We start from the raw sequence: 15,484 nt of genomic DNA, 5'->3' as shown, positions 1-15,484 counted from the left end.
TATACAGATGTATAACTTGTAGTATTGAAAGTGGCAGTATCATCTCTTATTTGTTTTTTTATTTTTCACGTTAAACGATTTTTTCACGCACTTAAGCTGAATATTTGCAGATATCTCGGGTATCTGTAAATAGGGAGACGCGCCTCTCCAATTCTTTCACCAAGGTCACTTCCTCTCAAATTTCAAACTCGCAAAGAGTTTCACAAACCTTAAAAAGAGAGTGATTACTTTTTGTTATATTTTAATTGACTACTATTTTTCGCAATGTGTATACCGTTTCTCCTTAGTTTCAACTTTTTTCTGCCAATACCAATAATTAATGAAAAATTCAAATTTCCTATCTCATCATTTGTCAAGTTTTCTGTAAGAAAAGAAAAACGGAATTTACTTTTGCCAAACAAAGCTTAGAACTTAAAAGATATTTTAACCCAAAATAAAAGTACTGTAATGTTTTTTTTGGATTTTAGAAATGGTCAATAAAAACTTACTTGATGTTTACACCAAACCATATATAAACACTGTTACAGGTTATTACCATAGAGTGATCCTATAAATTTGAGAGTAACATGATCGGGAAGGATTTTCCCTTTGAAGAGCAAAAATGGGTGATACAGCATATCCAATTACTATTTGGCTGAAATCCTTGGAAAGAAGCCCTTCCATACTTACGATAAAATAGCTAAAAGATCAACTAATACTTGTGTTGTTGTTGTTACAAACTATCTATGCCAACGTAACTGAGACTTGACAAAGAGCAGCCAAATCAAGGCCATTCAAACTCTAGGAACATGGGTCAATACACAGCATGAATTCCCCAGATGTGAGAAAACATACTAATCAGTAATTATATTCCTTCTTTGCTACCTACGGTTAGACCTCCAAAAATCAACTAGTGACTCTGTAACCCCGAAACATCATCCATACAAGACTTGTTATCCTAGAAATTGCCACCCCGCCAGGACCATCTCCTGGCTTAATGGATGAATCATGCTAATAAGAAGGCACAACCAGCCAGACAGAGAAAAGAAGAAGAGAGAAACTTGTGAGAAACTATAACTCGACTTTCTGAGATGATGAACCAGCGTTCTTCAGCGAGAAAAGCCAACTAAATATTTGTGATAACTTACTGGAAGCAGAATTCTGCTGTCCCTGTTGCATGTTTGCGTTGCAAAGCATATTATAGTCATGTTTCAAGTGAGGAGCAGCTATTCTTTCCTGTAGACAACAGTTAGGATGGGTAAGTGATAGCCTATGTCTCCGTAAATTGAATCATCTAGTGAAATATGAAAGTAATACCTTAAACACTTCAAATGGGCAAAAACTTGAACTATTGCAACCCTACAAGAAGAGAGAAAAGCATCAAATTAAACTGAGTAAAACTAGCAAGGAAGCTAATTTTTCAAAAAGAAAACCTAGCACACGTAACCACCAAAATTCCCCAAGGGAACAAATATAAGTCACCTATAGCACAAGTTGTTAGCAGCATTTTGACAAGTGATTTCTATAAGTAGTTTGAGTTCCCAGTCACCCTTCTGGAAATATTTTATTATAAAGGAAAAAGGAAAATGACGAGAAAAGAAGAGAACACGCAAAGAAAAAGTCACAATGAAAGCTTACACGGGCATGCTTGTCTTATGGCAACACTGATACAAATTGTTTCACAGGCAAGTTCTGGTGGTTTTGTCTACTTCCCAAAATTAGGAAGACAATATGGCGCTTTATGAACTTGTAAGTACTAGTTTTAGGATACGTGTGATGCCGCGTGTCACCTATATCATTGTGTATAAAGTTTTAAAAATTATATAAATATTACTCCATTAAACAATATGTTTGAGTTATAAATAAATTTATAAAAAAATATAAGGAAAGATTTAATAGTCAATAATTTCAAAATTCTAAATATTAGGAAAATAATTAAATAAAAATTTTGTCTATTGTGAATTCTCTTTTTAAAGCTTAAAAAGTTCGATCAACATTTCGCCAGGGAGCTTCCTGCTTTTCAACATTTCTAGTTTGGTTCTGTTTCCTCCTCAACAGATGTAAAATTAAATTTTTATCACAACTAAATGATTACTGTTTTTTCCAACAATAATTTCTATTTCAAAACCTAGTGGTAGATATCATTTGTAGCACGCCGTAGTAAATTTTAAGAGTAGAAAAAAATGGCTTTATCAACCAAGCTTTTACAGAAATACTTATGATTTAAATTTAAAGAACAACAAATAGTTCATAAGAGAGGAAAATAAAGAGGCAGATTCGGTCTTGTAAGATTAAAATACAAGGACAAAGAACAAAAGTTACACAAATCATGAAGTTTCCTTGTAGGGAAAAGAAAGCTTCCTCCTACCTTTTTGTATTCTTTTTTATTTTCTCAATAATTTGTGTCCTTATTAGGAAAAGATATCCAACATAGAATTATATTCAAAAAAACTTATTTGATTTAGAACTCCTAAATATTAGTGAAGTCTTTTGATTTAACAATGTTATCCAATGTAAAATATGTTTTAAAAGAGTAAAAAAAGGTGAATGACATCTCTCTAAGGCTTTCATGCTTTAATAAAATACAGGTAGATATTGCTTTTACAGAATTATATCAGAATAATGATTGGGACAAAACCACCTTTAATTGGGCAATATGGACCAGGCTGCCAGTGAAACCTTTTTTTTTCAAAATTAAAGGTACAGGAATAATCTTTAGTATCCTAGCAATTAGTGAATGACGAATCGCAAAGCAAGGACCATTCATTATCATATTCACCATAATATGAATCCAGAAACACTTACTGGCAATGCGATGGGACGTTCATTATGTAGCACTTGCACAAAGTACTTGCTAGAGTTGTCCAATTCGCAGCTGTACAGGACTAACATGTTATTTCCGGCAAAAGGAGCCACTACACTTCCCCGCCAGTTTCTAGTTTTAGGAGGCTTCTGCGGGAGTTCCAAGCTTTGCTCTCTTTGTATCAGTTCAAACTCTATAGCAACCAGAAGCAGATTAGAAAAATTGGAGTACGAGGGGTAACCATCCTTCTGTACAAACACTCACCAGGTTCTTCAAGAAAGAGCCCGATCAGGCATGAAAAGGGAAGCAGAGTTTCTGCATGAGCAAAACGCATTCTTGCCTTTTCATAGGTCCCTGGAGCATATCCTTCTGAGGAGGAGAATGTACAAAAAATATTAAGAAAAGGTGAAATTGAAAGAAACACAAAACTAGATTACAGATTATTCCCAGGTGAAACATTGATTCACAGAGAACCTAATTCATTGTTTTGATCTAAGCTCAGTTTAGGAACTTTCAGTGCATACACATGCATGATGGAAACTGACATGAATAGGATAGAAGAATTTCAGATAGACCAGAGTGAGTGATACACGGAGGCTTTCATACTAGGAATCAACAATCTGAGGATAACTTGAACATTAGAAACACCTAGTTAAAAGGGTAGCTTATAAATAAAAGCTTAAATTCAACGAATAAGGAAGAATCTGCAAATGTAGGGCTGGATATATATTTTCTGGATTACCTGGAAAGAGAGACTAGTGAGATTTACACAAATCATATTACAAAGGACAACTAACTAGCAGAAGCTTAAACTCAAGGAATAAGGGCAGAATCTGCAAATTTAGTGGCTGATCTGGGATGTATATTCTCTAGATTACTTGGAAGGAGAGACTAGAGAGATTTACACAATTACGACTAGAGAGATTTACACAATTACTATTACATTTTACTCGTTTGGTTTGAGTACAAGGAATAAGGAGTTAGAATCAGTTACACCCTCCACTATCTCTTCCTTAATGATCCGTAGCAGCAACAAGGGAATAATAAGATATTCATATGCCTCAGGACAAAACTATTTAACCCCCAGCTAGAAAAAAGAAAAGAAAAGAAAAGAGAAGCTAGTTGAATCAGTATTACCTTCTTTAGCTTTAATTGCCCGTTCCATTGAGTGCACAACATCCTCGAGCAGTGGCACTCCCATTCGATAATTTAGTGAATCACCATAGCCTTTCAGAATGAACAACTCCAAATCATCAGCCCATTCCAACAAAGAAACCTAAAATGTAAACTTGTCAGTGGCAATGGATGGCAACAAGAAAGCTCCAACATTCCATGTAAATGAGAAGTTGGAGATGTACTTAAAATACATGGTGCACAACAAGTGCATCTTATGTTTCAAGCAAACATCATAGAAGTTAGCTAGATCTCTCACCCTCTCCCTGCATTCCATGTTACGACCCAATCAATAAAGAAGTCAACAACTAACCAGAAATCCAACCTGGGAACCTAGAACCCTATCTTGACCTCATCCCCCCACCCCCAAAAAAAAAAAATTCTTTCCCATTTCGCCCAGAAAAAAGAGGAAAAAGGCCGGGAAAGAAAGCTAACCAGGGAAAGGCCAACGAGGAAATTGAACGAAGAAATAAAAGAATAGGGTTAGCAAAAAATACCTCAGATGGACTGAACAGACTACAAGCTTGATTGGTGATGTTCAACAAGGATGCTTCCTGGGGGAGAAGTCATTTAGAAAGAAGATCTAGATAAAAAAATTATACAGGCTTTAGCACTCATCAGAACAGTAATAGTGTATACCGACCTGTTTGCAGAGAAACCACAAAGAAGATACATCTTGTTTCGTAAAACTAAGCCCATATTGCCTGACTAATTCACGAGTAATTTCATCCAATACAGGTTCTTTGAGCTTGTCTACATTTAGCTCCCGACTTTTTCTAAAAGCCTGCAACCAAATGAAGATACCATAATTTTGTTGCTCACTTAGCTCGCCAATCAAACTTCAGAAAATGGAAACCTCCCCTCCCCCCAAAACCAAACAAAAAAAAGGAAATAAAGAAATAAGTTTGCATCTGTAAGTATTGCTTAAGCCTTCTGTAGATCAGAAAGCACCCATATCAACAAAAAGAAGTAGGCAAAGGAGAGATTGCACAGGAGGTTACTTCAAGAAAAAAAAGGTAGCAATAGTTTACGATATAGAGCAACCTGTCCAGAAGCAGAAATGTAGTATATTTTGACACTCAATTCATACCTTTTCTCCTTTATTTTTTTAATTTTAAAATCAGTAACAGTAAGAATTAGCACTTTGTCAATAAATGGATGCAAAACTTCACTTTTGTGTGCATGACTTTTTAAATTTTTTCATATCGCCTTAAATAACTTAAGTCAAAATGAGTTGTGTTCCATCAAAATTTAATAATAAGATCCTAATATATCCATTCCTACTCCCGCAGTCCCAGTTTAAACAGTCTCTTTTTACCTTTACAGGTTTAGGAGATATTAAACTTTGCTATTTTAGGAGAGGGGCTTCATTCCATGACATAAAATTGTAAACTTTAGCTAACATCAAGCCATACTGAATGTAACCCATATGTACTCTGAGTTACCCAGCTTTAATGTAATCATTAACTAGTTAAACGCATGAATGAAAGCTAATTTTGATGTCATTCAAACAGGAAATCTCCACTATTTAGGCAGATAAAGTTGCATTCATACCTTGTAGCTTTGACAACAGTCATGAAATCTCAAAACTATGTCACTTGCACGGCTTTCACTGGTAACAGCAAAAGCTCGATGCCTTCCTGGTCCAAGCTTCCCTCTTCCATTAAATAGCCCCATCCCAAATGCCACAGCGCTAGCTGATGCCCGAGGAACCTATATATTTAAACATGAATATTTAAGTCAATATGACTGGGAAAGGCAAAAGAATTTGACATGGAATTAAGAGACTGCAACCTTTGAAAACAAAGGTATACTTGTACGAAAGAAAAATGTATATAAGTTCTAAAATCATGCAAATCAAAATACTTGTAAAGCATCTGAATTCTCGATGCATCACTTAAGTATGTGAAACTTAAGATGAGCTTTGGTTGGTCAATAAAGACGCTTGGCTGCAACATCTAAAGCCATGTTAGTGCCTGACAAAGGCAACAAGATGGACAAGATTCTAGAAAAATCCCTGCTATCTGTTTATTTGGAGATCATCTGTGTGCACACTTGTTGCACATAAACACTGGAAGTCAGAAAATGAAGACAGTGCAAAGTGCAAATCATAGGACCAAAAGTCCTTGAGTACACAAGATGATAAGATATCCTTTTTATTAATGACAAGATGATAATATGTCCTTTGGCTCTTCAACTACTGTTGGCATGTTAAAATTTTTTATCATTGGTTGCAAAAATTCTTTTACTATTATTTAAGCCAGGAGAGGAAGGATGACTATAGTCATGCTTTGACCGAATATAAAGAAGTAAGAAACTAATATAAAGAAGTAAGAAGATAATCAATCAACCTGGGTAGTCTTGATTGAATATACATCTGGGTGGTATTCCTCACTGAAAAGGTCTGGAAACTTTTCCCCAACTCTGATTCCAAGATGATATAATTCATCTTCTCCTTCACTGATCAACTCTCCACCTGTAAGATTTCCTTTCCAAGGAGAGCTCCACCCAAATAACCAAGCGGGAATTTTCTCCAAAGACTGCTTCTGTTCTTTTGCATCACGTACAAGGACTTCCAAATGACCAGCCAAGGCTTCTAATTCCCTTATCTTTTTCTTCGTTGGTGCACGAGTGCCATGCCTTGCCTATCAAAGAAGAAGAAAGTGATTACAATTTACAACAAATTATCTTTGAAACATCTCTTCCGAACAAAGCATTACTTCAGAAATCCCAGCCAAAGTATTAAAATATATCATCAGCCAGATTTCCATAAAAAACTTCAAATTCAAATCTTTGTGGAGCACGCATGTCTCTGTCTCCTCCATTATAAAATTTGAGAGAGAGAATCCAAGGTATGTAAAGTGCCAAAATTATAACTAAAGAGGTATAGAAGTATTTCCAATGAACATCGAGGGAGCAAAGAGAGCAGAGATTCTCTAAATGAAATATAAAATCATAAAGGGTTCGGCAAAATTTACACTTGGGCTCCAAGAAGGAGAAGAGAATGGTGTAGTGAGAGAAAATCAGTGAGTTACTCTCCCTCTAAAATTCATTGGTGAATCTAAAACACTTATTCAGTAATCTAAATTTTTGGATTCTGCTTTCCAATCTGTTTTAAGCTACTAGGCCTGACGAGATTCCAGTGGAGTTTTGGAAGAGTGCGGATAAGGCACGCTTGGAATGGCTCACCAGTCTGTTTAATGTCATTTTTAGGACACCTAAAATGCCCGAAGAATAGAGGTGGAGTACGTTGATCCCGTTGTACAAGGACAAGGGTGATATCCAAAATTATAACAATTAAAGGGGTATCAAGCTGCTAAGCCACACTACGAAAGTTTGGAAGAGGGTGGTGGAGACGAAAGTGAGGAGAGTGTCTATCTCCGAAAACCAATTCGGATTCATGCTGAGGCGGTTGACCACAGAAGCCATTCATCCAATTAGGAGGATGGTGGAGCAATATAGGGAGAGAAAGAGGGATCTACATATCGTGTTCATTGGTCTGAAAAAAGCGCACGATAAAGTGCCAAGGAAAGTTTTATGGAGATGTTTGGAGGCTAGAGGTGTTCTTGTGGCATACATTAGGGCGATTGAGGATATGCATGATTGAGCTAAGACCCGGGTTAGGGCAGTGAGAGGAGACTCAGAATACTTCCGGGTCATAATAGAGTTGCACCAGGAATTAGCTCTTAGTCCGTTCTTATTCGCCTTGACGATAGATGTATTAACGCGACATATTTAGCGAGAGGTGTCATGGTGCATGTTATTTGCAGATGACATAGTGTTGATTGATGAAACGCGACGCGGAGTTAACGCTAAGTTGGAGGTTTGGAGACAGACTCTGGAATCTAAAGGTTTCAAGCTGAGCAGGACTAAAATCGAATACATGGAGTGGAAGTTCAGTGACGCAACTCATGAAGATGAAGTAGAAGTGAGGCTTAATACACAAGTTATACCTAAGAGGGGAAATTTCAAGCATCTTGGGTCAGTGATGCAAAGTAACGGAGAGATTGACGAGAATGTTACACAGAGCATTGGGGCAGGGTAAATGAAATGGAAGCTTGCTTCTGGATTCTGGTGTATTGTGTGATAAGGATATACCACCAAGACTTAAAAGGTAAATTCTATAAAGCGGTGGTTAGACAGACTGCCAGTCAAGAACTCTCATGTCCAGAAGTTAAAAGTAGCGGAGATGAGAATGCTAAGATAGATGTGTGGGCATACTAGGAAAGATAGGGTCAAGAATGAAGCTATTCGGAACAAGCTGGGGGTGGCCCCCGTGAAGGATAAGATGCGAGAAGTAAGAATGAGATGGTTCGAATATGTGAAGAGGAGATGCCCAGGTCGCTAGGAGAACCCCCAACAACAACAACAACAACAACTACATAAGATGCGAGAAGTAAGAATGAGATGGTTCGGATATGTGAAGAGGAGATGCTCAGGTCGTTACAATAACAACAACAACAACAACAACAAACCCAGTATAATCCCACAAGTGGGTCTGGAGAGGGTAGTGTGTACGCAGACCTTACCCGTACCAAAAGCCAGTGTATGGTCATTAGGAAAACCCCCAATATATACGTTAGCAATAAACCCCTAGATATGCTTCTAGAGATAAACACTAGTATATAAAGTTCAATCCTCAACGTGTTTGCATATATTTCCACATATAAACATCAGTTAAATAGAATTCGATTTCATAATTTCCATTCTCTTATGGTTCCAAATAATAACATGAACACTAAGTCAATCTCCAGCAGCTTTCAGCTACATTTAGGCAATAACAGCCAGGTGGCAGAGCCACAGCCAAGGAAGGGGGTTCAATTAAATTCCCTTCTTTGGAAAATAGTGCTTCGCAAATAGAGTAAACACTACCTTTTTCATATAGTATGAAACATAAGGGAGGTAGTTCAAAAAATGTTGTATCACAGGTTTCAATATTTTGAACTCCTTGTTAAAATTCCTGGCTCGGCTGTTAATAGCTATCGAGTAATCCCACTACAGAAAATACAAGTACTGATATGTATTTCCGTAATAAAAAAAATCACCTGAATTTAATTAACATAGGCTCGCCAATAAGGAAAACAACACCTAACAAAAACTCACCACTAGATTCAAATGAAGAGGTGTACATTGATCTGGAATTTCAGAAGATACGAATGAATTCGCTGATATGTCCTTGGCAACATTATACCTGCCCATAAAAACCAATAAACAAGTACTAATCAATAGAACAATTCAAAGCGGCAAATGAAAACCGACTTCTATCGAGCAGTCAGATAAACACCAAACTTTGCAACAGAACCTGAAAAGTGACACGTAGATAAAGCAGTGCAGAAATGTAGAATCCTAATTACATATCACGGATCAAATTTATCCTTTGAGAGTATCGAATTTCAAAATAATTGATCAGAGAGAGACCTGGATACAGTGGCAAGGTGTTTACGAACATCGAAGGAGGATTCATCGGCGTTTGATTGTGGCGTGATCCCTAAGAAAACAGTGAGGAGAAGCAGTATGATGAGATTCATAGCAAGCTTCAACATTTCTTTGCTGCTTTTGTTTTGTGTTTTTCTCTAGAACTCGTGTTTATTTACACACTAGTTTTGTATTCGTTCTATGAAAGTGCTTTGCCTATTTGCGACTTTCAAGAAGAAGCCAAAGCCAAGTGGTGCTATATTACGTGGTTCTAAGTGGGTGTTAACTAGGCGGGTTGGTCGGGCTAGATGCGAAAAAAAATAGCTAGTCCGATTAGTGGTCCGGACTAGATAGTGAGTTGGCTAACCGGGTTGATAACTTATTGGGAAAATTCGGGTTAATTAGGGCTCGTCCGGGATCAGGGTTAACAGGTCCCGACTGGCCGGGTTACTTATTTTTTATTTTTTTAGTATATTATGTCTTTCTAATTCAATGTTATTGATACTTAAGTGTTTGTAAATTTTTAAGACTTAGAATTAAACTTTAAAATTTTAAATTTAAAATTTGAATTTTAAAATTTTAAAATTGAAAGTAAGTGGCTACAAAAATTTATTTAATAAGATCAATATGTAAGGATCAAACTCTGAAGGCTTTCGTTTTATATTTTCATTGAATAATAATTAATACTTCGAATTAATTTCAAGTTCTATTTTGAATTTTTTTATTTTTGAACTTGCAAATTAAAAGTTTACAATAATTATAAAAAATAAAAAAGAGTACATCACATGCTTTGCATCATTTTTATAAGTTCATCCATGTCAACGCGAGGTTCTTGGTTTCCGGCATTGCTTGAATCGGAACCATAAACCATTATATATCTAATTTATTGGCCCTCCGCTTCATCTACCTCTTCACGTCCTTGATTTCGCCGTTCTGATTTTATCCAATCTCTGAAGCACAATAGAATTTCCAAAGCGTTGCTGCCCAATGAATGACGAGTGTCTCCTAGTTGCTGCCTTTGCTTGGTTAAATGTGCTCTCTGATGCGACTGTTGAAAACGGCACATTTAGCATGTCTCGAGCCATGGCCGAAAGAACAGAAAATTGATTTGAGTTGCTCCTCCACCAACCCAGCAATAGAAATTTCTTTGTGCGGGGTTCTGGTGACTTTTGTAAGTAGAATTGGAACTGAAGTTGAAGGAATATTTGCATCTACAACAGCAAAAGTATCAACAATGTTAGCATAATAATTATATAAAGTTTGTAAATATTTGCGTAGATCAGAAATACAAGTTTCAACATGATGGGTTTCAGTTGGTCCAATATCCATATTAACATATAAAGCAGTGATTAATTGGCGACAAGTGGCCATTTTGATAGAAGGGTTTAAAATAGCACTATTTAGGTAAATATGGGGAATTAGGTAGAAATATTTCTTAAATTTATCTAGCATAGATTCAATAACAAAAGTATATCCTTCTTTCTTCTTCAAATTATAGAGTAAAAGAGAAATTCCAGCAATATGAACTAAACCATTTGCAATAGTAGGATAAAAAGCTCCAGAAAACTCAAGTGTAGCCATATAAAATTTTTGTAAAATTTTTACAACATGTTCAATGACATCTCAAGTTCTAAATGTTAACAAACGGTTAGGATCGGTACAATGAGAATTGGCAACTTCAGATATAGGCATTTTATATTTATGACAACATCTTAAGAATAAATAAGTGTAATTCCACCTAGTAACTATTTCTTGAGGCATGAGTCTTGGTTTTAGTCCATATTGTACACATTTTTCCTTAGATGCATTTAATCTAACACTTCTATTATTTTCTTGAATTACACCAACAACTCTTATAACTAAAGTGATTTTATCTCTAAATAATTCAAGGTCACTCTTCACAATTAAATTATAAATATGACATGCACACCTAACATGAAATATTTCATGAAGTGGTGGGTGTAGATACAATTTTAATATTGTAATAGCAGCATGGTTGTTAGAAGCATTATCAAATGACATACACAAAACTTTTTATGAAAGATTGTAAAATATAGCACCTTCATGGATAATATTACTTATAAATTGCACCAGTATGACTTTGATGTTCATCATATTTAAAAGCAACACTACATTTTTGCATACAAAAATTATCATCTATCCAATGGCATGTAATAGTCAAATAATCATTTCCATTAACAACACGACCAATATCAGAAGTAAGAGAAACTCTACAAGAAAGACTGGCGAACAAATAACGGATATATGTCTGATATTGTCCAAAAAATCTAAAGATATCAGCTCTACAAGTACTTCTAAGAATACCTTTAAACAAAGGGTTATAAATTCTTTGAATATAAGTAACAAGATATGGTGAAGAAGCAAAACTTAAAGGTAAACAACCTAAAACAATCATTTTAGCTAATTCTTCCCATTCTTTTGCTATATCGTATTTATGATATTGAACTTCATAAATTTATGATCTTTCGCTAATTCTTCCCGGATGCCGCACTAAATTTGATATCAAACTTCAATTGATAGACTGATACTTGATATTTGATGATATTGAATATTGATACCACACTTCACTTGAATACTTGATATTTGATAATTATAATTTTGTAGTGACTAAAGTAAATATTTGATGAAACTTGAAATAATAAGTTATTGAGAATTTAAGAGCAATAAGCAATATTATCAAGAGAGAACTGAGAGAGAATTAGAGTAGTAAGAGAGAAAATTGTGAGAAAAAATAAAGAAGAAGGGAGGTTATTTATAGTTTTTAAAAGGTTAAATTGTAATTTATTAATTATTAGGGGTGGAGGCTATTTTCTTAAAGGATAGGCCGAAATGACTATTTTTGCAAAAAATGGCGGTTGCCCAACTGTTATTTTTTAATTTGATCGTTGGCAACGATCATTTAAAAAAAATAATAATAATTACAACGGTAACCGGGCTGGACCGGAGTGTAGCACGGTAAAGAATTCTGAGGCACCAGTTACCAAAATATGTTTGTTCTCGCCCGGCTCCCCCAACCCTCCCCAACCCATCCCATCCCTAGCGTACCGGGCTGAACTGGGGCCCATGATTGGCCCGATTAACAGGCTTAGACTTCTAACTTCTTCTAAGAATAAAGAGAAGCCACTGCGGATGATAAACATAGACACACATGAAACTTACTTTATGTGTTTTAGTTGTGGGGCCCATCATTATAGCATCCGGTTCATGACTCATAAACACGTGGCAGTTAAATGAAAGCTTGGGTTCTGATTGGGCTTAATGATATGGTTCATGCTTCAAAGGTGGGGTGATTTCCACAAAGAGGATCATTTGGTGCCGCTAAATAAGTCTTGCAAAAATAATTTCCAGTCAAATTTTCCAAGTATACTCATTAGAATTTTTTGCCTTATGGCGATAGTTAAAATTTATGATCAATTGTCATAATTGGGTGCAAATTTTGACCATCATCATAATTGATTTGCAAAAATCCAGGCAATTCGCCAAAAATTCTAACCACCACCTTAAAACTGATTTAAAAAAATACTTGCAATCGTTATAATTGGACGTAATTTTTAAATATCACCATAACTGATTTACAAAAATCCTGGCAAATCGCCATAATTGACCACAAATTTTGACCATCATAATAACTACTGTAAAAAAATTCACCATCATATTTTGCTTCAAGATTTATCCAAATCAATGCCAAAAGACTTCAAATTTGATACAAGCTTCTAATATCAATTTCAATAATTTTTAATGGTTAAATTCAACTTAAACCTTCAAAAATTAATACCCATTTTATTTTCTTCAACAAGTTTTTTTGAAGCTCAAACAAAAAAAAACTAGCAATTGTATTTTTAAATTTCTCCAAAGGAGGAGAAGAAAATGCAGAAGAATGAAGTAGTAGAAGAAGATGCAAATGAAAAAACAGGGAGGAGGAGAAGAAGAAAAACCTGTGGAATGGCTAAAAAGCTAAAATTTTCGGAGTCAAAATATAAGTGATCTTAAAAATGCCCACCCGACGTAATTAGGCCGCAAAGGTGTTGAATTGTATTTTCTTTTTTCTAATAATGTTAATTCATAAGGGAGCATGAAGGGCTAATTGGGCAGTGGTCATTCGAATAGAAAGTAACGACAATTTTAAGGAAAACTTACCTAGCTATATTATAATAGAAACTTAATTATTATTTTTCTTTAGATTTCTTAAAAGTTATATTCTCTATCTATATTTATTATTTATATGCAAAACCTTAATAAAGAGAGCATCTTTAAAACTAAGATGTAACTGATATAGCCCTTTCCTCTCCCCTCCCCCGCGTCAGCCCCACCTCACTCTCACTCTCATGTATATCAGTTATACAAAGCCCCTAAAATCAAGTTTTCATCCCATTTTCAAAAAGATTTTGAAATATTTCTCTTTCATACAAATTAATCCAAATCTCATTGTCTTCACACAAATTCATCGACATTATCTCTAAAACTGCAGTTGCAAAGAGTTCTCGATTGACAACCATTAAAAAGTTTCAAAACTTTGAATTCAATATTTGGGTTTTACGAAATTGTGATTTGTTCTCATCCTCTTCACACAAATTCATCGACATTATCTCTAAAATTGCAGTAGCAAAGAATTATCCATTAACAATCATTAAAAAGCTTTGAATTCAACATATGAGTTTTACGAATTTGTGATTTGTTTGGATTGGGTGAGAATATAAATTGGAGTTTATATCTCAATTATGAGGGGAGATTGGTTAAGTTTAGAGTTATTTTTAGGTAAAATTTCATACTGAAACTCGAAGAAGAAAAGTTTCTAAATTGTATCACAATTGTATCATAATTGTATCATAATTGTATCAAAGTTGTATTTGACTCGTATCTGATATATCAATATGTAAAATAATACCTAATACAATACTAATACAATTATAATACAATATTGTATCAGAATTTAAGTTTAGAGTCGTGATTGAAACATGAAGAAGATGAAGATAAGAATTGTATCACGATTGTATCATAATTGTATTTGTATCATAATTGTTGCAGAAATTGTATCACAAATGTATGATAATTGTATATGGTGATGAGCAATTGTAAGTTTATGACCAATTTCACATTTGGATTGCGTATGAGCTATTATCCTATTAGTAATAATTTTGCTAGAGTTTAACAATTTTTGAATTGTTGAAGAAACGTTTAGCAACTGATTTTTTTGTCATCTCATGACATTCTATGCCGTGTGTATAGGTTCCTAACTGCAAAGAAAAAGTATCATTTTAGTATCTATTATGGAAATCAGTTCTGTATTATTGAATTTGTTAGATTAGGTATCACTTTCCTAACATTATAAGGATAATAGGAATATAGAATATGTAGTATGGTATTATATCCAGTATTTGAAGATCCCAACCAAAATCATTCAACAATTGAAACGAAATTACCAGCTTCTTGTTGAAGACGTGCAACTATCGAAGAGAGAGAAGAGGAGATCTGCATACTGAAAAAATTAGAACGCATGAAATGAGGAGAAGTGTGAAAAAAAGAAAGGATATAATTGAATCCCTTAATTGAAGGTATTAATCATGTGGGATAGCTTTTTAAGGGGGAATGTATACAATTTGTAAGAAAAATATAGATACTTTTTGAAAACTACAAAACAAAATAAATTAATAAGTTCCTATCATAGTATATATAAGAAAAACTCCCCAATTTTAACGGTGACATCTTAATCACTAAGCTATTGGGATCAATTTTCCATCTAATCGTACACCATCATTATAGTTTTGCACTTTTTGTATTTCATACCTTTTAGAATATTGCATTAATTGAAAGCGTTTTAAATTTTGTCATCCACCATTTTTCAGGATTATACTCTATCATGCACACTTCTGAAGAATTGCACTTTTACGTCTAAGCTTAAATAGCATTGCACTTTCCCATCTCGGTAAATTTCATCATAAAGACCTCAATAATGATGTCAAATACGCAGAATAAGTTTGTCCATCTTTTTACTAACGTTTAAGGAGCCCCAAATCATGGTTCTACCACTGCAGGGCCAGTTGCCATTCCCCTTTACTCAAGTCGTCTAAGGGACGGGATCCCAAATTTGGTAAT

At 34.8% G+C, this 15,484-nt stretch overlaps 1 protein-coding gene across 2 annotated transcripts; it reads right to left on the bottom strand.

Annotated features, from left to right (window-relative positions):
• Window positions 1-750: 750 nt before the first annotated feature.
• Window positions 751-9,606, bottom strand: LOC107789799 (uncharacterized). Of its 2 annotated transcripts, XM_075252149.1 has the most exons (12): window positions 9,374-9,606; window positions 9,059-9,146; window positions 6,307-6,600; window positions 5,510-5,668; window positions 4,599-4,739; window positions 4,453-4,509; window positions 3,920-4,058; window positions 3,047-3,151; window positions 2,785-2,975; window positions 1,297-1,338; window positions 1,128-1,215; window positions 751-990 (listed from the first exon to the last, which is right to left on the bottom strand). In XM_075252149.1, the coding sequence occupies exons 1-12, from the start codon at window positions 9,496-9,498 to the stop codon at window positions 986-988; spliced, it is 1,434 nt and encodes a 477-aa protein (XP_075108250.1). In that variant the 5' UTR covers window positions 9,499-9,606; the 3' UTR covers window positions 751-985. The 2 variants fall into 2 exon arrangements, with proteins under 2 accessions (XP_075108250.1, XP_016467152.1); XM_016611666.2 differs by having other exon boundaries at window positions 822-1,215.
• Between the last annotated feature and the right edge of the window lie 5,878 nt (window positions 9,607-15,484).

This window comes from Nicotiana tabacum, chromosome 4 (genome assembly GCF_000715075.1).
Source record: "Nicotiana tabacum cultivar K326 chromosome 4, ASM71507v2, whole genome shotgun sequence".
NCBI classification, from domain to species: Eukaryota; Viridiplantae; Streptophyta; class Magnoliopsida; order Solanales; family Solanaceae; genus Nicotiana; species Nicotiana tabacum.
This window is presented reverse-complemented; position numbering and strand designations above follow the sequence as displayed.